This window comes from Sabethes cyaneus, chromosome 3, assembly GCF_943734655.1.
Source record: "Sabethes cyaneus chromosome 3, idSabCyanKW18_F2, whole genome shotgun sequence".
NCBI classification, from domain to species: Eukaryota; Metazoa; Arthropoda; class Insecta; order Diptera; family Culicidae; genus Sabethes; species Sabethes cyaneus.
The window spans coordinates 16477078-16501767 of NC_071355.1; the positions used below are offsets into that span (position 1 = coordinate 16477078).

The 24690-nt window shown below is 41.1% G+C and overlaps 1 protein-coding gene across 1 annotated transcript in view; it reads left to right on the forward strand.

The window, feature by feature from the left end:
• Nucleotides 1-6995: 6995 nt before the first annotated feature.
• LOC128742074 (probable ribonuclease ZC3H12B) overlaps nucleotides 6996-24690 on the forward strand; it is an 86269-nt gene continuing 68574 nt past the window's right edge. Inside the window, exon 1 of the mRNA XM_053838282.1 lies at nucleotides 6996-7791. Coding sequence (XP_053694257.1) covers nucleotides 7378-7791 — 414 coding nt within the window. The 5' untranslated portion in view covers nucleotides 6996-7377. The remainder of the gene's footprint in view (nucleotides 7792-24690) is intronic.

Genomic DNA, 24690 nt, shown 5'->3' on the forward strand with positions numbered 1-24690 from the left:
CTGCATTGCGTTCCAGAGTAAAGCTGCGTAACGATCGACGTTTGCCGGCGTTTAAGCGTGTCCGGTTTGTTAAGCAACGCCGGTTCAATTTTCTCCATTCCATCCAAAACTTTGGAAGTGCTTAACGGAACACTGTCCAATTTTGGCAAAATTCCTGCCGCTACAATCTTTTTGTACAATTCATCGATATTGATGTTCTGCAGTATTGGTATATTTATTCTGGCGGAAAACGCTGCAGTAACAGGCGGGGCCGCAGCTGAAACCGGAATGACTTCGCTTTGAATCTGATAACCGACTGGATTATTGGAAACATTAACCGCCGTCGTCGACTCGTGGGGCTTTAGGTTAGCGAGATAGTCTAATCCCCTAGCCATTGGTAGTGGTGGAGGAGGTACGCTAGTGTCTATTATCGGGAACGGTGGCTGCTTCCAAGGATTCTGCCTAGGACCTGGCGGGCGGTGATTGATAATTGGTGTTTCAGCCCGAGATGCTGGATTAATGATGGGCCTAGCTCCAGGTGCTGGTCCTCGGTAGCCCCTCGGCGGTTGGTTGAAGTGGCTCTCTCGGACATGTTTATTATTTTTATTGTTATCTCTTTGCCTCCAATCAGGAATAGCTAGTGGAACCACTGTCCAAGCAGCAGCGTGCGTACGTTTCATCTTCTTCAATCGCTGCGCCTGATCAATCATCTTCTGCGTTTTGTTCAGCTTTTCCATCAGGACGTTGTACTGCTCGGGAGTTATTTTGCCCTGCTCCATCTGTTCCTTGACTTGAGTGATGATGGAATGGGACGGATTGGGCTGATTGAACGAGCGACGGCGTAAATTGGACATTATTTATGTGTACTTGAAACTTAGCACTGAGTTTCGATAGTTGCAATATCTTCGATTCCTAAGACAAATTTGATAACCGAACTGTATGTATTTACTGTATATATTTAACTGTATGTATTTAAAAAACGGTACAGATATTTGATTATCAGTACTGACTAGTATAGTTGACAAATCGACCGTTCACAACGATTTCAAGTCTGTAACTGATTTTTCGATCCAGGCTTAATGATATTAAATACATTCCAGCCACTTTACCTAACCATTGGTGTACAACTGGCTACGCTTTACCTAAGCATTATTAAACATATATTCTACCTACCCAAGTAGCACACGTTGTCACAATTGAGTCGCAGCGTCTGATATGCGACTAATTTAAATGTAAAACTTGGGTTACAGTAACTTAAAATATAACAGTTGTGTAACCGAACTAGCGCAACTTATGTAACTAAATATGGTTATGGTTACATTAACAGTTACTCAATAACCAATATGTAACCTGTATAGTTATGTATGGTTACTATTGAAGTTACACATAAACTGTTAATTGACTTTGAATTGGTGGCAAATTAGTTATCGTGAAACTTTTATTGTATGGCGAAAACAATGCAGCAGGTTACAATATTGCTAGATGCAATTATTTCAATCTATGGCTGTCAACGTTGAGCAGTAACTGAAGAATATTGAAGAGTCTATAAATTTCGCTTGTTATTTCAACACCAATTTTAATGCAGTTTCAAATTTATGGTGAAATGTATGATTCTAGCTTTGAAAAATTCACGCGCCCTTATTTAATCTAGCTTTTCATTACTTATTTGTTTAAAAAAATAATTTTTTCTAGAACAAATATGTAGCATTTAAAAATCTTATAATTTAATTTTCTGATTTTTCAAATTTATTCTTAGCAAAAATGAATTAGTGGAGTATTCACCTAGAAATCATTAAAAAATAAATCATTTTCGCTAACACTAAAGAAAAATTCGTAGCCATTTTGCCTTTGTTTTTAACTACTACGCCATCGTTCATGAAGTTATGTATCATTTTCGTCATATTACACATGAAATGATTCTGCTTAAATAAACATTGTTCGTGAATATCTGGGCAGGGTATTTTTAGTGATTGTTGTGACAAGAAAGTGGTAATTTAGTATCAAAGAATAGTTTCAGTTTGAATAAAACAGTTCACCAGCAGTGTTAATTAGGTATACAAGGTTACATTTCGCTTGAATAAAATATTTCTTATGTCATTTTTTCTAAGTTACACTGTAACCTATTTCCGTTACCGGTTTCGTTTCGATGTAACCTGATCATTTTGGCGTTTGAGGGTAAACAAAATTGATAACTTAATACCAGTGTCGAGAAGAATGCAAGTATCAATTCAGTAAATAAACGCATTTAAAAGAGCATATTATAATCTGTTGCGGCAGAAAGCCGCATTGTAATCCATCGCAGTTAGCGACTATTGTCCAGCCGAAGCTAGTCACAAAACGCTATTGTCCGTTCAACTGAACGTGATGCACAAAGGCTATTATTCTGACCATGTAATAAATCTATTTACCGCAAGTGTATAAAAGGCGAATAATAAATAGCAATCAACGCAGTGCACTAGCAATCAACGCAGTGCACTAGCAACCACCGCTGTTGGCGGATGGTTGCCGTAAGATAATTCTTGCGTTTTATTTTAGTGTGAAGATATCCCGTCCCGTTGGTAATCGGTCCCCCTAACGACGATCCGGAACATTGGTGCCGTGACCAGGATCAATGTTCCGGATCGTCGTTAGGGGGACCGGCTAACACAACTAACGTCGAACAGGAACTATCCACTGTCCGCATACCAAATGTTCCACCTCTAGCAGCTAGTCAGCAACACGGTCGACGAACTTGATGTCCCGCGAGTAAAATGATGTTGATGAAGTCACTAATTCAGCGTCGAAAATACCACGTGTTGCCGCGAACCGATAGCACGAACGATGAAACTGAAGTCCCGTTGGTAAAACGTTGTCAGTGCCAGGACAGATCCTGGTCACGGCACCAGATGTTGTGACCGATTGTGAACTTGTCGTAGCTGCACCGAATCCGAAATCACGAGTAGAGCCACTGATGAGCGTTTACAGCTGGACACGGCCGTGCGTATCTTCACGTAGCGGAATCAAAAGAATTGTGGCGTTTACTTTAGTGAATTTATTGAACGAGAGTGACTTTTACAATTGGGTCCTAAAGCCCTATGTCGTTTTTAGCTTGAATCGATGAGGTTAGGGTTAGGAACACATATTTTCATATTCAATTTTATATTTTTAGGCTATTGCCGTTAAAAACCTTTTTTTTTAATTTTGTGAAATTTTGAACAAAAAATAAACATTTGGGCAACCTTATATAGACAAACTATAGTTGTGCATGGTTGTGTCAAGCGGTGTCTAGACAACATGAATTATAAAAAGAAACCATAGTATGTCACGGAAAACTTTTTGTTTACCTTCACGCTCATGTGATAGTGTGTCAAAAACAGGGATACCAGATTTGCAGATTTGTCTGCAAATTGCAGATTTTTGGAACGGTCTTGCAGATCATTATAAATTTGCAGATATTTGCAGTTTTTATGACTTTTATTGTTTTGTTGCAGATTTTTGTTCGAAGCTCTTTAAACTTTCACAGACTTCCTAAAAAAATGTGCAGATTTTCGCAGATTATTTTCAAACCAGAAAATTCGAGTAGCCGGAAAACTGCTCGATTTTTCCGGTTTTCGAGCAGTTGCAGACATTTTTTTTTAGAAAATATGGCATCTCTGGTCAAAAAGTCAAAAGTTGCAAAGTCAGGAAATGGCTTGGCAATCGCGACCTAAAACATTTTCTGAGTTTACAGCTCATTTTCCGGTTCCGGTCATCTCAGTTTAATTAAGGCCTTTGTCAAAATCAGCAATAAGCGTAGTGACTGCACTTGGTCGCAGCGTGGATGGCTTCAGTTTTCGGATGCAACACCCGCCATCGAGATGCGACCGTGTTTGGTTAGAAACGCACAGAAATTTTTGGTCTGCCGTTCGCCGTTTTTTTCATAATGTTCTGCGGGGTCGATTGTACCGAGATTATACTGTAGTACAAATTTGATGTTCCACTTCCTCACGACCAGCAAAACGCAGACAAGCACAAGAGACAACTGCGAAGCTGTAACTGTCAAAACGATCAGCTGCTCTAATGTCAAACCAGACTTGCCAGTGAGAAAAAGTTATCATTGTTGCCAAAACGTGTTATTTTCGTTATGTCAAGGAAGATCTCTAATGTCAAGGGAGAATAAATCACAATATTTTTGACCAAACTCGTGACTTTAGTCATGACCTTGAAATGCGGTCAGGCATATATTAATATTTATTTTGAAACGATGATTCTACAATTGATGAAGGGACGGTAAGGGAAAGTAATGAAGAAGGACTTTTTCGGGAATGAAGGGGACGGGTGGAAAGGAAGGGGGGGGGGGGTAATAGGTAGCTATGGTTAACAAGTTGTCGCTGTGACTCCTATCTTTTGTTCAATGCTGGAAGGTGCATGGGTCGAACCAAGCTGTAATCAGAGATTATAACCGGATTTGAACCGACAACACCTGCCAGGGCGTGTCGCTCACTGGTACCCGTGTACCTTTGAACCACAGAGGCGCTGGACAAAAGAAGTCTGCACAACCCCCCTTATTAACCATAGCGCGACCAGGGTTGTTCTATTTTTAGACACACAATGTGCCTCTTCCTACACCTACTGTAGAAACCACCGACCGAGAAGTTTTAGTCTAACGTCTTTTTACTTTCAGGACGACGACACTATGCAGGTCCTTACGACTTGCAAGGTACTGCGTGTGACGCTGTTCGTCCGTTTATGAGCGATATCGCACTTTGGATGGTACAATTTTTCTTGCAATCAGCAATACATGGATATTTTTTGATGCGTTTGGTAAACTATTTCTGGTTGACGCTACCGACAGATTTTACACACCCAAAATCGATTACTTCCTTCGAGCTTGTAAATCTGTTCTCTGTGGTTATACTATTTAACAAGGGTTAGAAATTGGTCAAAAAACACGAAATTGATCCGAGGCCCGGAGGGCCGAATCACATATACCAATCGATAGAGCTCGAGGAACTGAGCAATGTCTGTGTGTGTTTATGTGGTGTTTGTGTGTGTGTGTGCAGCTCATTTTCTATCACCTGTTTCTCAAAGGTGGTTGAACCGATTCGACCGCTTTTACTTTTGTTTGAAAGTTTTTATTGCCTAGTATATCACTATTGAATTGCTTCGCGGTCCAACGTTTCGTTTAAAAGTTATAAGCAAAAATGTGATAACTACGTCACATGCGTTTCTCCGGAACTACGCAACCAATTTTAACGATCTTAGTGGCAGAGTACCAAAAGAAAGCTCTTGCTATTACTAAACTTTTTACCAAGTTTTATTGAAAACGAACAAGCAATTTAAAAGTTAGCCTTAAAAAACCTGTTTTGACTAGGTAAAAATGATCGCCTGTTTCTCAGAGTTGGCTGAGTTGGTTCCATGGGGCGAAGAAGCTAACGTTAAGAAAGTGTGTTTTACACTACTGTTGCTGGTTGAAAATCTTGTTCTACTGCAATGGAACACGACACGTGAGATAGAGGACAAAGTATCTTGTTTGGAGGATACAATAGGCAGCCCACAATTTATTAAGTCAACTGGTCGGATGTTCTAAAAAAGTTGTCTGTTAATGGAAATGAAATTCGTTACAATATTTTTCTCGCAGATAGTGCAGAAAAGGTCGTACCGTTTCCCAAGTTGCGAATTCTTAGTAACGATAAGAAGCAATATTTCGGAGTTTTGTTAGCAGGATTTAGATAAAATAATTCGAGGTTCTTAGAACAAATAAACAAATAAACAAAAACACAGCACCAAAAAATGCTCACAGCGTTTGTTTTCTTTCCCAAAATTTGGTTGCTACAGTTACTACAGCAATGCAGTTGACAGTACTGTTGTGTGAGGAATCTAAGTAATCAAAGCCCGCTCTATCAGCGATACGATAGCGCCACGTAACGGGAGCATTACCACTTACTTTCAATATGGCGGCTTAGATTTTTACACACGCCACGAGATTAAGATGAATGTCTGTTCTCTGTGGTCTTAGTAGAATACGAAATTTCTACTACTTATTTTATTCGCCACAGATACGTTCGAAAATAGACGCTGCCCAGGTAACCAATAAGCATTTCCAATGCAATCTAAAAGCAAGCCAATAAGCATTTAAGTTGCCTTAAATGCTACTTAAATGCTATTTTGGCAAAATATGCGGCTACTTTACTGCTAGCCCTCTTATAGTGCTGACAATGCTTATTTGCAGCTAGTTACCAACAAGAAGATTTTAAAAAGAATTGTGGATGCCAACTTACAACAGTTATGCAGTCAAAAAGCTGATAAACAACAACCTGCAGTATAAAACGCCAGGGATGCTAATAAACGACTGATTTACTGCTTATTTTAATGCTTATTGGTTACCTGGGTGATTAAGCACTGACGAACTGATATGACACATAGAAGAAAATTCTTAATTGCTTACGCACTACTGTGTTACCTGACTCATAACGAATATACGTTATACACGGGGGAGGGTCTCGTAACTTACAAACTTTGTGGTTTTTCGTTTAATTGATCATAAATTCGAATAGAGCATACAAATATCAACTATATAACATAAGAAATTACATTTACTCCAAAAACAAAAGTATGAGATTTTAGAATTTTAATTCTTTTGCATAAAGAACTCTAGATAGAATTAACAAAAGGGCGAATGTCGCAAATGTATACAAAACGGGTGAGAGTTATTTTTTGCTGGACCAACATAGGAAAATCAACCCTTACTCGGCTTGTTTACGCTTGCGACATTCGCCCTATTGTTAATTCTATCTTCAACTATAAAGGAATTTCATAAGTGGTTGACCGGGTGTAAATATTACAATTGCTGCATAATAATTTTTCTACTTCTGCTTATTTTCAGTGTTCTGCAAGGAATAATTTCGAATCGCGACAACTTGAGTAATATACAGAAACTATGGCAACTCTTCTTTGAGTTACTTGCGATGAGTTCCTTTCAAGTTGTCAAATTTGTTTGTTTTGGAATTAGTTTGTTGAGCGAACGACAGGAACGACACAAGAGATTTTGTTGCGTTCTGGTCTGTAAAAATATTGTAAGCAGAAACAACACATTTTAGTTAAATTTTATAGAACTTTTCAAAAGTTTTGCGACGCAACAACAGAGAAGCATTGATTGTATCTTTTTTATTTGGTGATTTTTTGAATGACGCACACAACATCAACATGGTGGGTGTCCGCAATGAAAAATAAAAAAATCGAGTGAGCGCAGTGCGAGTACCGCGAGTGCTGGTCGAAAATATTTTCGTCGCAAAAGTGGAAAAAGTCACCAACAAAACAGTGTAATGTCCGTGTCCAGTTAAATTTTGCTTAAAACCCAGCGTCCGTCGCAATTCCGTGCAGTGCTTTTCTCAGAACTAGTTAGAATGCGGCCGTTCATCGAGATATTCGAGTAATGCAATGGAAAATGTATATTCCAGTAGTGGTGCGAATGTTGGATTTGCGTGTGCTTCTGCTGTGCAAGGAGGAGGGATAGGAGCTGTCTCTGGCCGTCCCGTTGTGCGAATCCATCGCAAATGTCTGGCGAATCGCAATCAGATTGCGGAAAAATTGTCCATTCTTTTCGGGGTCAGGCTGGGTGCTGAGTTGGCTCCGGTATGCTCCGAAGAGGCCGGGCAGTTTGCCCTAGTGCAAATATGTGGTGAAAAATCGTCCGGAAGTGTTTCTGATGCCAACGGTAGTGAAACGCAGCCAACTGATGCACTGGTGGGATCGACGGTGGCGGTGGCGGCGTTGTCCACGGGAGGGGTACCCGCGGTAGCTAAAGCTGGCGGCGGCGCAGCGCTCGGTGGTGACCTAATCGGTCAAATACAGGTAAATATGCACGACTTGTGGAATGTTTATAGGTACCAACTAAACTCAAATGGAATTTCGTTTACTATCTCGAGCAAATATTTAACTTAAGTAGGTACTCCACAGGTATATGCAATAGTTTTTATTGATTTAATTCCAAAGTTTTTAACGAAATTCAGAAATAATATAACAAACAAATTAAATTTTTCGTGCCAACGTAAGAGCCACAATCACTGAAGTCAGAAATAATAAATTACCTACATTTTTATAATCTTGTTTTCAATCTATACTTGATTTAACTTGTGGTTCCAACAAGAGCGCTGTAGATATGTGTCCCAAGTGACGAACCCTGCACTTAAATCTTAATCTAAATTATACAGACGGAAAATATATGGGAATTTTGTGAAATTTTTGCTCAGATTTGGGTCGAAGGGTCTTGGAATTTACCGAAATTTTACATGCGAGCATAGTTTATGAACTTATTAACGGAATTATTTTTTAAAATTGGAAGTCTCAACCTTGGACAGATTTGGCTCTAACTGCCCCACCTCATGATGCAAACGGAAATGTAAGTCCCGGCATACAAACGCGTCATTGCTAAGTACGCCCAAGAGAATTTACGAAGGCCTTCAAAAACATTCGCCGTCGGAAAAATGGTAGTTTTTATAATGAGCGAGGCACGAAAGCAAACGATACTAAATTGCCATCCGAAACGTCACGCAGTATGTAGACTAATCCGAATATTTTAATATAATATTTTCTTGTGTTCTTTTTAGTCAGTTTAATTATAATGGTAATGGTCCACATTTAGAGTCATAATTTGTTAGCTTATATTGGAAATTATTATTCCGCTAATATCCAAAAGTTTACCGTGGCTTGAAAGACATGTAACAAACTTGAATTCATGATACATGAAAATAGTCCCTATAAGTGAATAAGCATTCGTTCCTGAGTTATGGCTGAAATACTCCATAACCATGGAAAAAACATGTTTGTTCTACGACGCTTCCTTCTAGAGTTATGATAAAAGCATCGACGTCAAAGAACAAGGGATGATTGAATTTCCACTGGAGTTTCCTAGGGAAATGAACACTTCGAACTTTTTCGAAGTCCACTATAACTGAACACGTGTATAACATTTCATTAAATTGTGAGACTCATGGGTACGATTAATTTGAATGTTTGGATATTTCCAGTTCATAAAGTTTTAACATACATTCTAATTGTAATGCGAAAAAGTCGGGTTTTAATTTTGTTTTGATACGACTTTGACTTAATTCTGATTCAACTAAAAGTGGAATTAGGTAGATTCTACTTTCATCGTTTATTTTATCAGATTTGGCATGTTATCACGAAATCTCGGTTAGCTTATAAAAACTAGCCAAACACCAGCTAGGATCAATGAAAAACCGTTCGAACCTTCGGTTTTAATCCACATAAAAGTGTGGTTAAGCTTTCTCCATATAATTTATTGCAGTGGACAGAACTCTAGTTGATAAGATATGGTGCTATGCGAGGAAGGCATGCATCTATTGCTAGCTAGATTAAGGTTGTTTTTAAAAAAGTCCGCTTTTTGTCCCGAAGAATCATGGTGATCTTAATGCCCACATCCGCATCGCGAGTCCACCAGGAACCAGGCAAGCCCTCTTGGGGCTTTAGCCCCTTTTATCTGCGCCTACCCAGAAAATAAATCCGCCTCAAGTTCGAGATAATAAGAAAACATCGACTAAAACATCTTGCGTAATTCGAAAATAAACGTCAAAAATTGATCCGGCTCACTTTGCTTGCCGGAACTTGATGTAATATTGACAGGCGGTGGACAGAAGCAGCGCAAACGATGCGATGCTTGGTTGTGTAAAAAAAAACCCGTGCGGCGTGCGACTCAAGATAAATAAGCGCTTTTCACTTTTGCATCCGGTGTGGATGCCGCGTTTCATCGCGTTTGCATTGCGTTTGTCAACCCGGCCGGTCGGCATTGGTTTGGTACGTACCGTCGCCGAAACGGACCTTGCACAGTCGCGGATTTATGAATTATGATTATCAGTAGCATCGAACCGAACCCGTCCGACCCGGAGACGGGAAAGCTTGCGCCGACTAGGGGATTGCGCGATTGCCGATTCGAATGTATACATATCTATACACACAACACATTCCGCGCCCAACCGAAAAAATGCTTTCTTTCCTTTCTTTCGCCGTAATTTGCTTCGCCTACGAGCCGCACGCTTTCTTTTCGGATTCGATCAGCGACGTTCGGCCGTAGCGGCTGCGGTAGAGCTACTTTTCAGAGTCCGGTTCCGGGATTTCGAAGTATCGTGGTTTGGGTTTATCCGGTTGGTGGATGAGTCCGAAGTTCGTCGTTTCGGCGGCGATATGATTGAGCGAAAGTCATTTCTTTCGTTGACCAATAATAAAGTTATCAGGTTGCAATTATTTTTTTTCTCTGAGCGAACGATAAGAGGGAGCTGATAGACTGGAGTCTCAGTACTGCATACTGGTAATCAGATCTTGCATTTTTTATTGTCGTTTATTCAGGACAAAGAGCCATTTGTGACACGCTGAAAACGATAACCTGGGTTGCTTACCTGACAGGAATATTTGCTTGCAATTATTAAAGCGTTTTGAGTCTGACTCAGCTAGTTGTAATCTTTGCGAATTCGGGTGACACACAGTTCACTTCTTACAGTTACAGAAAAGTGCCAGGCTCAAAGCAATTATCAAACCTATAAATCGCTGCTTGGAGATAAAATGATAGCCTTACAAAACACCCATTGTTTGTTTCTGGCAAGGTTGACGATATACATGGTATTAGGTTCATAGAACGTACCAGTCATTCATTCTGTTTACACAGAGTTCATAAGTTTGGCTACACAAAAGCACCAGCTTTGAAACATTCATGCAGCAGCTCTGTGGACATTTAGAGAGAGGTGATAAACACAATCATAAAAAAATATAAAAATATCTACCATACCTTTTAGATTCTACTAAAAAGAGCGTCACCATCACCAGTCATTTGTCAGTAAGGCAAACAGGTCGAGGAACAGGTAGAATTGAGGAACGATGGTCTCATTGACGTAATATTGACGCAGGACCATTAATTCTGGAAAAACCTGGAATCTTAGCGGACAAGATCACATCAATAACGGCAATTATACATCTTTCTGCGAATTTTGCGAATGATATTAAAATAATACGCCTTTTTTAAGTTTTTGTTTTGATTTGGACAAACAGGTTTGTTTATTTTCAGTTTACCATTTTAATATACAACGCTTTGACGTGCTTTTCCAACTGATTTTGTTGTATGCCAGAAGGGCATTTGGGTCCAAAAAGCCACTACTACAGTCTTATGTATTGTCTTTTGATACCCATTGATTGAGTTGAACTGGCTAAATGTAAACCTGAACCCCCATTTTGGTTAATAAAACCAATGACCTTCGTAGGATTAAGTCTCATACTGTGTACGGAGTTGAAACGATGGCTTCCATGGAAGCGGTACCTAAGCGACGTACAAGAACCATAGGAAAAGTGCAAATGGGCTGGACTGTTTTGTTTAGAATTACAGTATGCGGCAAATGTCTGTTAAGATACTCTTCAAATGATAGAGAGCGATGGGGATTCTCGTGATGTGATAGTTCACTACGAGTTAAGACGAATAGGCTTTTTGGACATTTTTTGAAAAACGAAATCGTGACAGTAATCGATAATCTTGTGATTTCTCTGCTTAGTATCGGTTTCGTTTTTATACAGATCTGTATTAATTGAAGAGATGAACGAATTATAGAAAGCGCCTTCATTATCAAGGAAAGCACAACGAGCCGTCTCTTAATATTTGAGCCATTTTTCATGTTGGTATGCTTACTGTCTTTCATGCAAAGCTAACATGCGGATGTAGTTTTTTCCATCAACTTGAGATGCGTTCATGTCAGACTTATTGCCTAAGTAACCTTAGGCCACCTTTCCGAGATATGTCCCTAAGTAAAGTTGGCTGGAAAAAAGTTGATGAGTGCGAACATTATGTTTCGTTTTGGTTTTTGTAGGAAGATGGGTAGGATTAATCCCAATAGGGTAGACCCCGGTAAACTGTCTGTGGACTTACATACATTACCCTGCTCTTTTCGATGACTTGGATGGCAGAATATTGGTTTATTTCCATCATCAGTTCGCTTAGCTGGCTATTGGTTAAGTTGCCTCCCAGTTGGTTTCGAGGTATGACGGTGGCCTAATAAGCCAGTCGTCGTATGTTCGTATCTCGACTGGGAGAGGCTGTTAGAGTCAATATGATCGTAACAACTGACCCTGGAATTGTCCTGCACTCTAACAGCTGGCTGCGAAGTCTGTCGTATAAAAACAGAAGGTCAAGTTTTGATAACGGAATGTAGCACCTAGGCTTTGGTTTGGAAAAATTACATTGGAATGCATTTATGTCGCCGTGATAAACGTAAAAGAGGGGACACCGTTGCCGTTGTTCTTATTTTATATGTTCCGTTCTGATTCAAACTTAGGACAGTCTCAAACTTCGAACACTTCAGAATAAAATGCTTGCTAGTATCGCTAACATGATAAAATATTATGCTTATTGTACACCACCATGTTCGTTAGAATGTCCTCTATCCGGTGAGGTATGACATTGAACTGTAGGACTCCTTGTAAGAAATCAGCAGGCGCTGGAAAAAAGTGAGAACTCAGATTTTAACTTCATTCGCATACTCTTAGTGTTTCGTGCAAAAGTAGCTGTTTTTTTTCGTTTGCGCTATTTTACCAATTTTAGAACATTTACCTTGCCATTTCGCGATTATTAGGTGAATGCAAGATATATATGTACTAAAGCATAGTTAAAATACAATATTTCATGCATTATTTCAAAGATATTAGATAAATAAAAAGTGTTCGAAGTTTGAATCACGTTTTGAGGTGTGATTCAAACTTCGAACGCCCATGAATAATACCCGGTTTTCAGGATTTTCCTTCGGGAAAAAGAATTATCTGCATTGTAAAGCAGTACAAAGTTAATTTGCTTTCAATGTGGTACATAAAGAAAATATCAGCAATTGACTACAGAAGTACGGATTGAAACTAATTATTGTGTGAAAAATTTAAATCATATGTTAGGTGGATTTAAAAAGACAGTGTTTAGAAAAAGGATGAAATTTCACTTATTTAAGTTGAATGACACTAAAAACATTAATACTTTTCAAAATAATACAAGTGTTCGATGCCTGAGACTGAAATATTCGAGCTTTGAATGTCGACCATGAAAGTGTTCGAAGTTTGAATCAAAACCGAACAGCAGTTTTTAGTGTTTTTCAATGTAAATTAACATTTTATCTTCATTTTTAAAATTTTAACATGAAAATAATTAAATTGTCATGCTATTAAACCATTTAAGGGAATAGAATAACGATGTTTTCGAACATTTTTCTGTGAAGAAAGTTTCAGCATAGCTTAAGCACAGACAAACAGACATAACTCTTGGATGAAAAATCTACAAAAACTATCGTACCTCACATTTAGCCTGAACACTAGCACCATCTATGATCGACATTCCCAAATATCAAATAACAGCTAGAGTATCCCTCGAAGTAGCAGGTATTTTTTATGCTGAATTCCCTTTCTTTCGTCAAAAAGCGCTACTTTGACCAAAACGGAGACATTGCCAACTAAGCCCAAATTTGAAATGACGGTTTAATAGGTACGAAGAATGGAAAACGAGAGTTATGTCTGTTTGTCTGTGGCTTAAGTGTTCGAAGTTTGAATCAGAACGGTACCTACCAGACACCAGCAGAGCTGCCATAAATACAGATATTTGTGCATGCATAAATTTGGGACCCTACCGTTTTCTCCGGAGTATTTAATTTTCTCGATCTAATCTTTTAAATAACATAAATAGTTTATGGACTACTTTAAAATTCAGGAACATTAGTAGAGCCAGAAATCACAGCAACTGAAATAATTGATGGGTCCCAGCCAGACTGGACACCAGCCAGAAGATTTTTTCGCTGGTGGTATACTGAAGGTTCACCGTACAACGAATCGCTATCTTTCCAGCATTTGATCCATCGTTCGATCAATTGCGCGTGATTCCCCCGTATCGTCTAACTCCGTTATTTTTGGCATTTTTAAATTTTTCATTGGACAAATTCATTTTGAAGTCCCACTAGTATTTGGGAAACTTAACTCCACTGCTGTGCATGATCTATCTGGTTCCGAAAATTAACATTAGCTGTTCCTTCTCAATCAAAGATGGACCCTTTCTGTGATAATCCGGCTGAGATATCGTTGCTGGGAAAGCTTCCATACGAACTAAATATAAATTCAAATCAAACATAGAGTTCAGACACGCAGACGATTAGTGTTCTCTTTGCCATTCAATTCAAAGCTGTTTTTCGGAGGAGTTTTTGAACCTGGAACCAATTGAATCTGCTACTGAAGCTGTCCCTTTTCTTGGCTATTATTCAAAAAAGGTGACACATGGAATGTCGAGCACTACCTTGGATTTACTTCTCTATGCGACCAGCGTGATCAGGTAGATACTATTTACACTGATTTCGCCGCATTCGATCGCGTCGATCACGGAATTTTGCTAGCTAAGCATGATAAGCTGGGTATTTCAGCAGACCTAACTGCGTGGCTTAATTCTTATTTACGAGACCGCAGAATGGCTGTGAAATTGGAAGCATCTCTATTATGTTGGAGCCTCCCAGTTGGCTTCGAGGAATGACGCTGGCCTATTAAGCCAGTCGTCGTATGTTCAAATCTCGGCTGGGAGAGGTTGTTAGAGTCAATAGGATCGTAGCAACTGGCCCTGCAATTGTCCTGTACTCTAACAGCTGGCTGCGAAGTTTGTGGTATAAAAACAGAAGGTCAAGTTTCGATAACGGAATGTTTGCACCTAGGCTTTGCTTTGTGATAGCAAAGTAAAAGTGCGACTGATCAGGTTGAACGACAATTATATTGTGAACTAACTATAACATAGTACAAGTCAACGCTTACTATTCTATCATCCCCCCTTAAGCGTTAAACTAGGATACCCCAAGTATCTTTCTGTCTTCATTTTGCTTCGGACCAGGTAAAGATTTGGTAAGGATATCCGCCGCTTGGAGATTTGATGCAACATACTCTAGTTTAATCAATTTCCTTTCGACTTGTTCACGGACGTAATGATGTCTAATATCGATGTGTTTGCTTCGTGCCGAGTAGCCTACATCACGCTCCGCCAAACTAATTGCACTTTTGTTATCACATTTGATTACTACTGCTTGATTAGTCCCATGAAGCTCGAAAAGAAATCCTCTCCACCACATTGCTTCCTGTGTCGCTGTCGATAAAGCCATGTACTCAGCTTCGGTAGTAGAAAGTGCAACAGTGGGTTGCCTTTTCGAATTCCAACTGACTGCTCCACCATTCTGCAGGAAAACATATCCACTGACAGATCGTCGTGTGTCTGGATCATTTCCCCAGTCTGCATCGCTGTAGCCATAGAAATTGCTATCTTTGTTTGGTAAATACTTCAGCTTCTCATGTTTTGTACCCTTCAAATACCGAAGAATTCTTTTAGCTGCTGTCCAATGGGCTGGTCCAGGGTTGCTGCAGTAGCTGCTGACCAAGCTGACCGCATGACTAATATCCGGTCTTGTACATTGCGCAATAAATTGAAGTCCGCCAACAAGCTCTTTGTACGGAATGTTCCTCATCTTTTCCCGTTCGTCTTCATTCGCTGGACACATTTCCTTAGTTAGACGCTGGTTCACATCCAGTGGAGTCTGCGCAACGTTACAATCGGTCAAATGAAATTTAGATAACAATTCATCGATGTATTGTTCTTGATCAATCGTGATATCCCCATTTGATCTGCTAACTCTTAGTCCGAGTACCTGCTTGGCTGGTCCCAAGTCTTTCATTTTGAAATCCACGCACAACTGCTGTTTAATCCGATTCACCAACTGCTGATCATCAGAAATAATCAAAAAATCGTCGACGTAAATTGCAACGATGACTAGTTTTCCTTCGACAACTTGGTGATAGACGCATGTATCATATTGTGATCTCTTGAATTTCATGCTCTTAAGTTTCGTATCCAATTTTTGATTCCAGACTCTACTGGCCTGCTTAAGACCGTAAAGCGCTTTCTGCAACTTGCACACTTTCGTCGGTGCTTGGTCATCACAGAATCCTTCTGGTTGCTCCATGAAGATCTCTTCCTCACCGAGATCGCCCTGCAAGAATGCAGTTACGGCATCCATCTGATGCACAACCAGATCGAGCTTGGCCGCTAATGCCAGAAGATAGCGTACGGTTGCGTAACGAACGACAGGCGAATAGGTTTCTTGAAAGTCCACACCTTTCACTTGCGAATAACCCTTAATCACAAGCCGAGCCTTGTATCGTTCAACAGAACCATCTAGATTTGTTTTCACCTTAAACACCCACTTATTCCTCAAAGCTTTCCGTCCTGCGGGTAGGTCGACTAGACGCCACGTTTCGTTATCCATCAGCGCATGGAATTCATTCTCCATTGCTTCGATCCACTCACTGCGATCGGGTCGCTCTAGCACTTCTTGAACGGTTTCTGGTACAGTCTGATTCTCTCTGACTGAGCGCCCCCAGTCACTGTGCCCAGAAATTTGTTGCAGTTCAACATCTTCTTCTTTAAAGTGTGACGGGAGCGCAGCGCTCGTAGTAACCTGATGACATCGCCGCACTGGACTGCAACTATCCTGCGAAGAGACAAGATTCTGAGGGAGGACACTGTATGTGACCTTAAAATCAGAATACTTGCCTTTGAAACGGCGCTCCCTCTCGCTGCGCCTCGTTGTAGGTTGCAAACTTTCTCGAGTTAGATGCGAAGGGAGCGCAGACGGTTGAGATGAACACGGATCCTCTTGAGTAACACATTCTTCCGGTTGAATCTCATCGTTGACCTCTACGCTTTCATTGTTTCTAGGTTTATCTTCTTCAGTACTGTTTGAACACATACCATCATCCACGATGTATGGTACATTTTCGGTTTCCGAACATTGATTTAAATCCTCTTCACTTAGCACTATGACATCTCGGCTGACGAAGACTTCTCCTTTTGACGAATTGAACACTCTGTAGCCTTTGGAGTTTTCCGCATATCCAACCAGAATGCACGGAATTGACTTCACGTCCCACTTCTTCCTTTTTGCCTTGGGTACGTAAGCCATTACCTTAGACCCAAACACTCGAAGATGAGATAAATTTGGTTTCTTGCCATAAAATAATTCCAAAGGTGTAGTAGAACGTCCCTTGCTCGGAATCCGGTTAATCAAATAAACTGCTGTAGATGCCGCCTCTGCCCAAAAACGCTTATCGAGTCCCGCATCGTACAGTAAACATCGTGCCTTCTCCTCAATTGTACGGTTCATCCTTTCCGACGTCCCGTTCTGCTCTGGGTTATACGGTACTGTCCTCTCGTGTCGTATTCCGCTTTTCTTCAGAAAATCCTGGAATTGTTTCGAGTCGTATTCCGTCCCATTGTCTGTCCTTAGACATTTTATCCTTCTTCCCGTTTGGTTTTCAACATAAGCCTTAAACTCTTGAAAAACACTGAACGCAGCCGCCTTGGTTTTGAGGAAATATGCAAACGTCATATTTGTTGCATCATCGATGAAGGTGATCCAGTATCTGCTGCCACCCAATGATGACTTTTCCATAGGCCCACACAGGTCCGAATGGATTAATTCCAAGGCATCCTTTGCTCGAAATCCGCTTGACCTGAATGGAAGTTTTCGGTGTTTGCCTGCTGCACAAGACTCACAGCTAGGCATAGAAAATTTATCAATTCGGACACCAGTTACCATCGTAGTCAACCGTTTGATGCTATCAATGTTGAGGTGCCCTAATCGCCGATGCCATAGCTGAATATCACTGCTTGATTTGGTAGCACACACCACGTTTCGTGAACTGAGGTCCAATTTGTACAGTCCATCCTCTACTTGTCCAACGGCGATTATATCTCCTGTGGATTCATTCACCACCTCACACGATTTGTCAGTAAACGTAATTCGGTAACCTTTCCTGCATATTTCACTGACAGACAGAAGATTGATAGCAAGCTCAGGAACACATAAAACATTGGAAATGTTTAAATCGGTAAACGCTCCTTCAACGTTGGCGACCAGTTTCACGTTTCCAACCGCTTCCACCGGGATTTCCACTGCATTGGCCACGTATATCGATTCGGATGTTGACTCTGCTTCTTCTAATACTCCTCTAGATCGACACATGTGACGTCCAGCTCCTGAGTCTAGAATCCAGTCTTCCATTCGATGAGCTGCATCATGCCATGCCAGCAAAGCCGCCTGCTTATGCCGACCAGAATTTCCGTTCACCTTAGATTTCTGTCGACACTCCGATGCATAATGACCAAGTTTGTCGCACTTGAAGCATTTTACGTTCGATTTGTCCTTCTTCTTCGATTGGCTCTTGTTATTGCCTGTTAGTAACGCCCCAGATGAATTTCCAGAAGCACTACCACTGCGTTCTAGCGTCACGTCCTGCAATATTTTTGACTTGACTATATCTGCCGTCAAATTAACTCCTGATGCGTCCATGCCCATGATCATGGGTTCATATCGTTCTGGTAGACCCATTAACAAAATCAATGAGAGCCATTCGTCATCTAACTTGAATCCGATTTCGTCGAGTTTATGACTAGTAGACATTATTTCATCCACGTACTCCTCCACTGACGAGCAATCTTCGAGTTCCAAACGAGTCAGCTTCCGTAGCAAATTAATCTTGCGATACCTACCGCACTCCTGGAATGCCGTCTTCAAGCTGTTCCATGCTTCCGTAGCCGTTTTCGCCTTCTGTACCAAACTGTAATTGTATGACTCGATACTTAGGCAAATCGTTGCTAGTGCCCGTTCTGAAAGGTCCTCGCTTATCTGGCTGTTTTCTGGAGGATCCACGGCACGCCACGTACCCTCACGAATCATGACCATTCGCATAGCAAATGCCCACGATACATAATTTTCACGGCCTTTCAATTTATCCATCTGTAGCATGGACAAACCACCGCCTGGAAGTCGCGTTACGCCATCTGCATGCCCGCTTCCGGATCGATTGCTGCTACTGGATTCAGATTGAACACTGCCGTTTAATGTTCCTCCGCCACCGTTTCCGCCGGTCCTAGCTGAATTTCCGTCTTCATTGCCGCCGGTAGAATGCCTGGTTCGATTTCTTACTTCCCGGAACATTTCTTTTCTTGAAGTGAAAAAATTTTCTTCGACTTGAAAAATTTTCTTCGACTTGTTGATCAGCCGTTACTATAGAAATTTACTTATGCTGGGCCGATAACCTGATAGCAAAGTAAAAGTGCGACTGATCAGGTTGAACGACAATTATATTGTGAACTAACTATAACATAGTACAAGTCAACGCTTACTATTCTATCACTTTGCTTTGCTATCATGTTGGTTTCGAAACAATTCTGGAGTACCTCAAGGTAGCACTCTGGGACCTCTATTGTTCTCTTTGTTTATTAACGACGTATCCCGACTATTACCACCTGGCACAAGATTACTCTATGCAGATGATGCCAAAATCTACTCGATTTTTCGTAATACTGATGATTGTATGATGCTTCAAGGACTGGTAAATCTGTTTGTTGAATGGTGCAAATGCAATTGTATGGCTGTGAGTATTCCAAAATGTACCGTCATTAATTTCTCCCGAAAGAAGCACACGCGTAGGTATATAATTACTGCATTGATGATCAAACACTGCAACGAAGCGATAAAGTTACTGATCTCGGAGTTGTATTAGATGAGCAGCTAACGTTTAAACAACATTACAACATGATCATCAACAAAGCCAATCAATCGACAACTGGGAATTGTATTGAAGATGGGTAACGTGTTTCATGAGCCCGGCACTTTACGCTCTTTGTACTGCTCGCTGGTACGCTTGATTCTAGAAACCAGCTGCGCAGCCTGGGATCCCCACGGCACAAAAGATTTTGATAGGAACATACGATAGCCCCGCCATACTATCTTCGCTCCTGCTGCACTGTCCACTACGTCCTTAACGACATCAGCAATTGCTACGTGTAGGAGCTCACCGCACTAACACTGGCTTACATGAACCAGTTCGAAACTTGGCAAATGAATATAACCGTCGTAGACAGACCTTTGATTTTTAATTTATGGACCAATGTTTTTAATTATATGAAATATGTGATGATTGTTATGTATTTTATGTATTTTTCGTTGATAAGATGATTTAATGTAAACTCTGGAAAAGATACTGTGTTTTATGACATTTTGAGAATGCGTTTATGGCAACTCAAGGTGGCTTTTCCCAGCCATATGTTTCATTAAGACCTTGAGTCGGATGGAATTATTAAAAAATCAACAAACAAATAAGTGTAGCTACCAATATCCACCCCCACCTTCCCCACCATTCAAAAATTCTTCATTACTTTCCCCTACCGTCCCTTCAACAATTGTAGAACCACCGTTTCAAAAAATATTAATATATGCTTGACCGCATTTCAAGGTCAGGGTATTGTTGATTTATGCCAAAGTGCTCTACTGTGACAAATCTTTTATCATGAATTACGTTCGTATCCACTAGTCGTCGGCTGGCAATGAAAATTAGTAATAATTATTCTGATGAATTTTCTGCTCCATCAGGAATTCCTCAATGTAGCCATCTAGGACCGTTAATATTCCTTCTAATGATGTGAATTCCCCATTTGTCTAATGACTGAAAATTCCCCATTTGTCGTTCGTGACGATTTGAAAATTTTCAATCGATTCATTTCTATTGCCGATGCTCGAGTGCTTCAGCAACGGTTAGACAGCTTTACTGACTAGTGTTTTACGTCCTGTCTATTAACTCCGACTATTAACTCTTGGGTACTAGCATTGGAAGAACTAACTACATCAAAGATCTAGGCGTGACACTAGATAGCAAACTATCGTTCCAGCAGCATATTTCATAGGTAATCGGAAACAGCTCCAGAAATCTAGGTTTCATGTTTCGAAGCGTGTAGGACGCTATATCTCTGCATATTAGCGTTGGTAAGAGGAAATGCTTATCAACTTAGGGACTACATTGACTCGTTTTATTATGCCTGATTTTTATTATGATTTTGATTTGTAAATTCAAGTTCTCTCGTGGATTTTGATCCACCGTAAAACTCGCATGTGCATAATATTTTTTTTATACAAATTAACAAATTAGGAGTTTATGAGTACCATTACCATTATATCAAATTTCTAAAAGAAGGTTTATTTTATATCTTAACTAGCTGACCCGACAAACTTCGTATTGCCACAAATTAACCTGTGTTGTACATAAATCATGAATCTCGGATGATCTTTGTCACAATCTCGAGTTTTGCAAGCCCCCCAGTGGGCGGCGCTTCCGACGGCGGGTCACCGGCAACACTCGCGACCGTCTCGTCCTGAATGATCTAGTGTTACTATAGATAGTTTTTGTGGTCTTGTATTGACTAATGTTTTATGGAAGAGTCTCGAATTTCTCGAGTTGGATTAGTTTTTGAGTTTCGCAAAAATTTCTGATTTATTTGTATGAGAGTCCATATCCCCCTACCACAGGGGTGAGAGGTCTCTAACTATCGTTAAAAAAATTCAAGACTCCAAAATCTCCCACATGCCAAATTTGGTTCCATTTGCTTGATTAATTCTCGAATTATGAGGAAATTTGTATTTCATTTGTGTAGAAGCACCCCCTCTTAAAGTTGGGAGGGGTCCTAATTCACCATAGAAAATATTTTTGTCTCCAGAAACCTCCACATGCCAAATTTGGTTCTATTTGCTTGATTAGTTCTCGAGTTATGAGGAAATTTGAATTTCATGGAGGAGCCCCCCTCCTAAAGTGGGTAGGGGTCCCAATTCATCACAGAAAAAAAATTTGTCTCCAAAAACACCCACGTGTCAAATTTGGTTCCATTTGCTTGATTAGTTCTCGAGTTATGAGGAAATTTGTATTTCGTTTGTATAGGAGCCCCCCCCCCCTCTTAAAGTGGGGAGGGGTTCTAATTCACCATAGAAAATATGCATGCCCTAGAAAACTTTCACATGCCAAATTTGGTTCCATTTGCTTGATTAATTCTAGAGTTATGAGGAAATTTGCATTTCATTTGTATAGGAGCCCCCCTTCCTAAAGTGGGGAGGGGTCCTAATTCATCATAGAAAAAAATTTTGTCTCCAAAAACACCCACGTGTCAAATTTTGTTCCATTTGCTTGATTAGTTCTCGAGTTATGAGGAAATTTGTATTTAGTTTGTATAGGAGCCCCCCCTCTTAAAGTGGGGAGGGGTCTTTATTCGCCATAGAAAATATTCTTGCCCTCGAAAACTTTCACATGCCAAATTTTGTTCCATTTGCTTGATTAGTTCTTCAGTTATGAGGAAATTTGTATTTCACGTGTATAGGATCCCCCCTCCTAAAACGGGGAGGGGTCCCAATTCATCATAGAAAAACATTTTGTCTCCAAAAACACCCACATGCCAAATTTGGTTCCATTTGCTTAATTACTTCTCGAGTTATGAGGAAAATTGTGTTTCTTTGGTACAGGAGCCCCCCCTCTTAAAGTGGGGAGGGGTCCTAATTTACTATAGAAAATATTCTTGCCCTCGAAAACCTTCACATGCCAAATTTGGTTCCATTTGCTTGATTAGTTCTCGAGTTATGAGGAAATTTATATGGAAGCCCCCCCTTTTAAAGAGGAGAGGAATTATAATTCCCCTTATAAAGAGGGGAGGGGTCTCAATTTACCATAGAATAAATTCTTGTTACCGAAAACACCCACATGCCAAATTGTGTTCTATTTGCTTGATTAGCTGTCGAGTTATGCAGAAATTTGTGTTTCATTTGTATGGGAGCCCCCCCTCTTAGTGGTGGGAGGGGTTTCTAACCATCACTAAAACCTTTCCTGGCCCCAAAAAACCTCTACATGCATACTTTCATGCCGATTGGTTCAGTAGTTTTCGATTCTATAAGGAACATACGGACAGACAGACAGACAGACAGACAGACAGACAGACAGACAGACAGACAGACAGACAGACAGACAGACAGACAGACAGACAGACAGACAGACAGACAGACAGACAGACAGACAGACAGACAGACAGACAGACAGACAGACAGACAGACAGACAGACAGACAGACAGACAGACAGACAGACAGACAGACAGACAGACAGACAGACAGACAGACAGACAGACAGACAGACAGACAGACAGACAGACAGACAGACAGACAGACAGACAGACAGACAGACAGACAGACAGACAGACAGACAGACAGACAGACAGACAGACAGACAGACAGACAGACAGACAGACAGACAGACAGACAGACAGACAGACAGACAGACAGACAGACAGACAGACAGACAGACAGACAGACAGACAGACAGACAGACAGACAGACAGACAGACAGACAGACAGACAGACAGACAGACAGACAGACAGACAGACAGACAGACAGACAGACAGACAGACAGACAGACAGACAGACAGACAGACAGACAGACAGACAGACAGACAGACAGACAGACAGACAGACAGACAGACAGACAGACAGACAGACAGACAGACAGACAGACAGACAGACAGACAGACAGACAGACAGACAGACAGACAGACAGACAGACAGACAGACAGACAGACAGACAGACAGACAGACAGACAGACAGACAGACAGACAGACAGACAGACAGACAGACAGACAGACAGACAGACAGACAGACAGACAGACAGACAGACAGACAGACAGACAGACAGACAGACAGACAGACAGACAGACAGACAGACAGACAGACAGACAGACAGACAGACAGACAGACAGACAGACAGACAGACAGACAGACAGACAGACAGACAGACAGACAGACAGACAGACAGACAGACAGACAGACAGACAGACAGACAGACAGACAGACAGACAGACAGACAGACAGACAGACAGACAGACAGACAGACAGACAGACAGACAGACAGACAGACAGACAGACAGACAGACAGACAGACAGACAGACAGACAGACAGACAGACAGACAGACAGACAGACAGACAGACAGACAGACAGACAGACAGACAGACAGACAGACAGACAGACAGACAGACAGACAGACAGACAGACAGACAGACAGACAGACAGACAGACAGACAGACAGACAGACAGACAGACAGACAGACAGACAGACAGACAGACAGACAGACAGACAGACAGACAGACAGACAGACAGACAGACAGACAGACAGACAGACAGACAGACAGACAGACAGACAGACAGACAGACAGACAGACAGACAGACAGACAGACAGACAGACAGACAGACAGACAGACAGACAGACAGACAGACAGACAGACAGACAGACAGACAGACAGACAGACAGACAGACAGACAGACAGACAGACAGACAGACAGACAGACAGACAGACAGACAGACAGACAGACAGACAGACAGACAGACAGACAGACAGACAGACAGACAGACAGACAGACAGACAGACAGACAGACAGACAGACAGACAGACAGACAGACAGACAGACAGACAGACAGACAGACAGACAGACAGACAGACAGACAGACAGACAGACAGACAGACAGACAGACAGACAGACAGACAGACAGACAGACAGACAGACAGACAGACAGACAGACAGACAGACAGACAGACAGACAGACAGACAGACAGACAGACAGACAGACAGACAGACAGACAGACAGACAGACAGACAGACAGACAGACAGACAGACAGACAGACAGACAGACAGACAGACAGACAGACAGACAGACAGACAGACAGACAGACAGACAGACAGACAGACAGACAGACAGACAGACAGACAGACAGACAGACAGACAGACAGACAGACAGACAGACAGACAGACAGACAGACAGACAGACAGA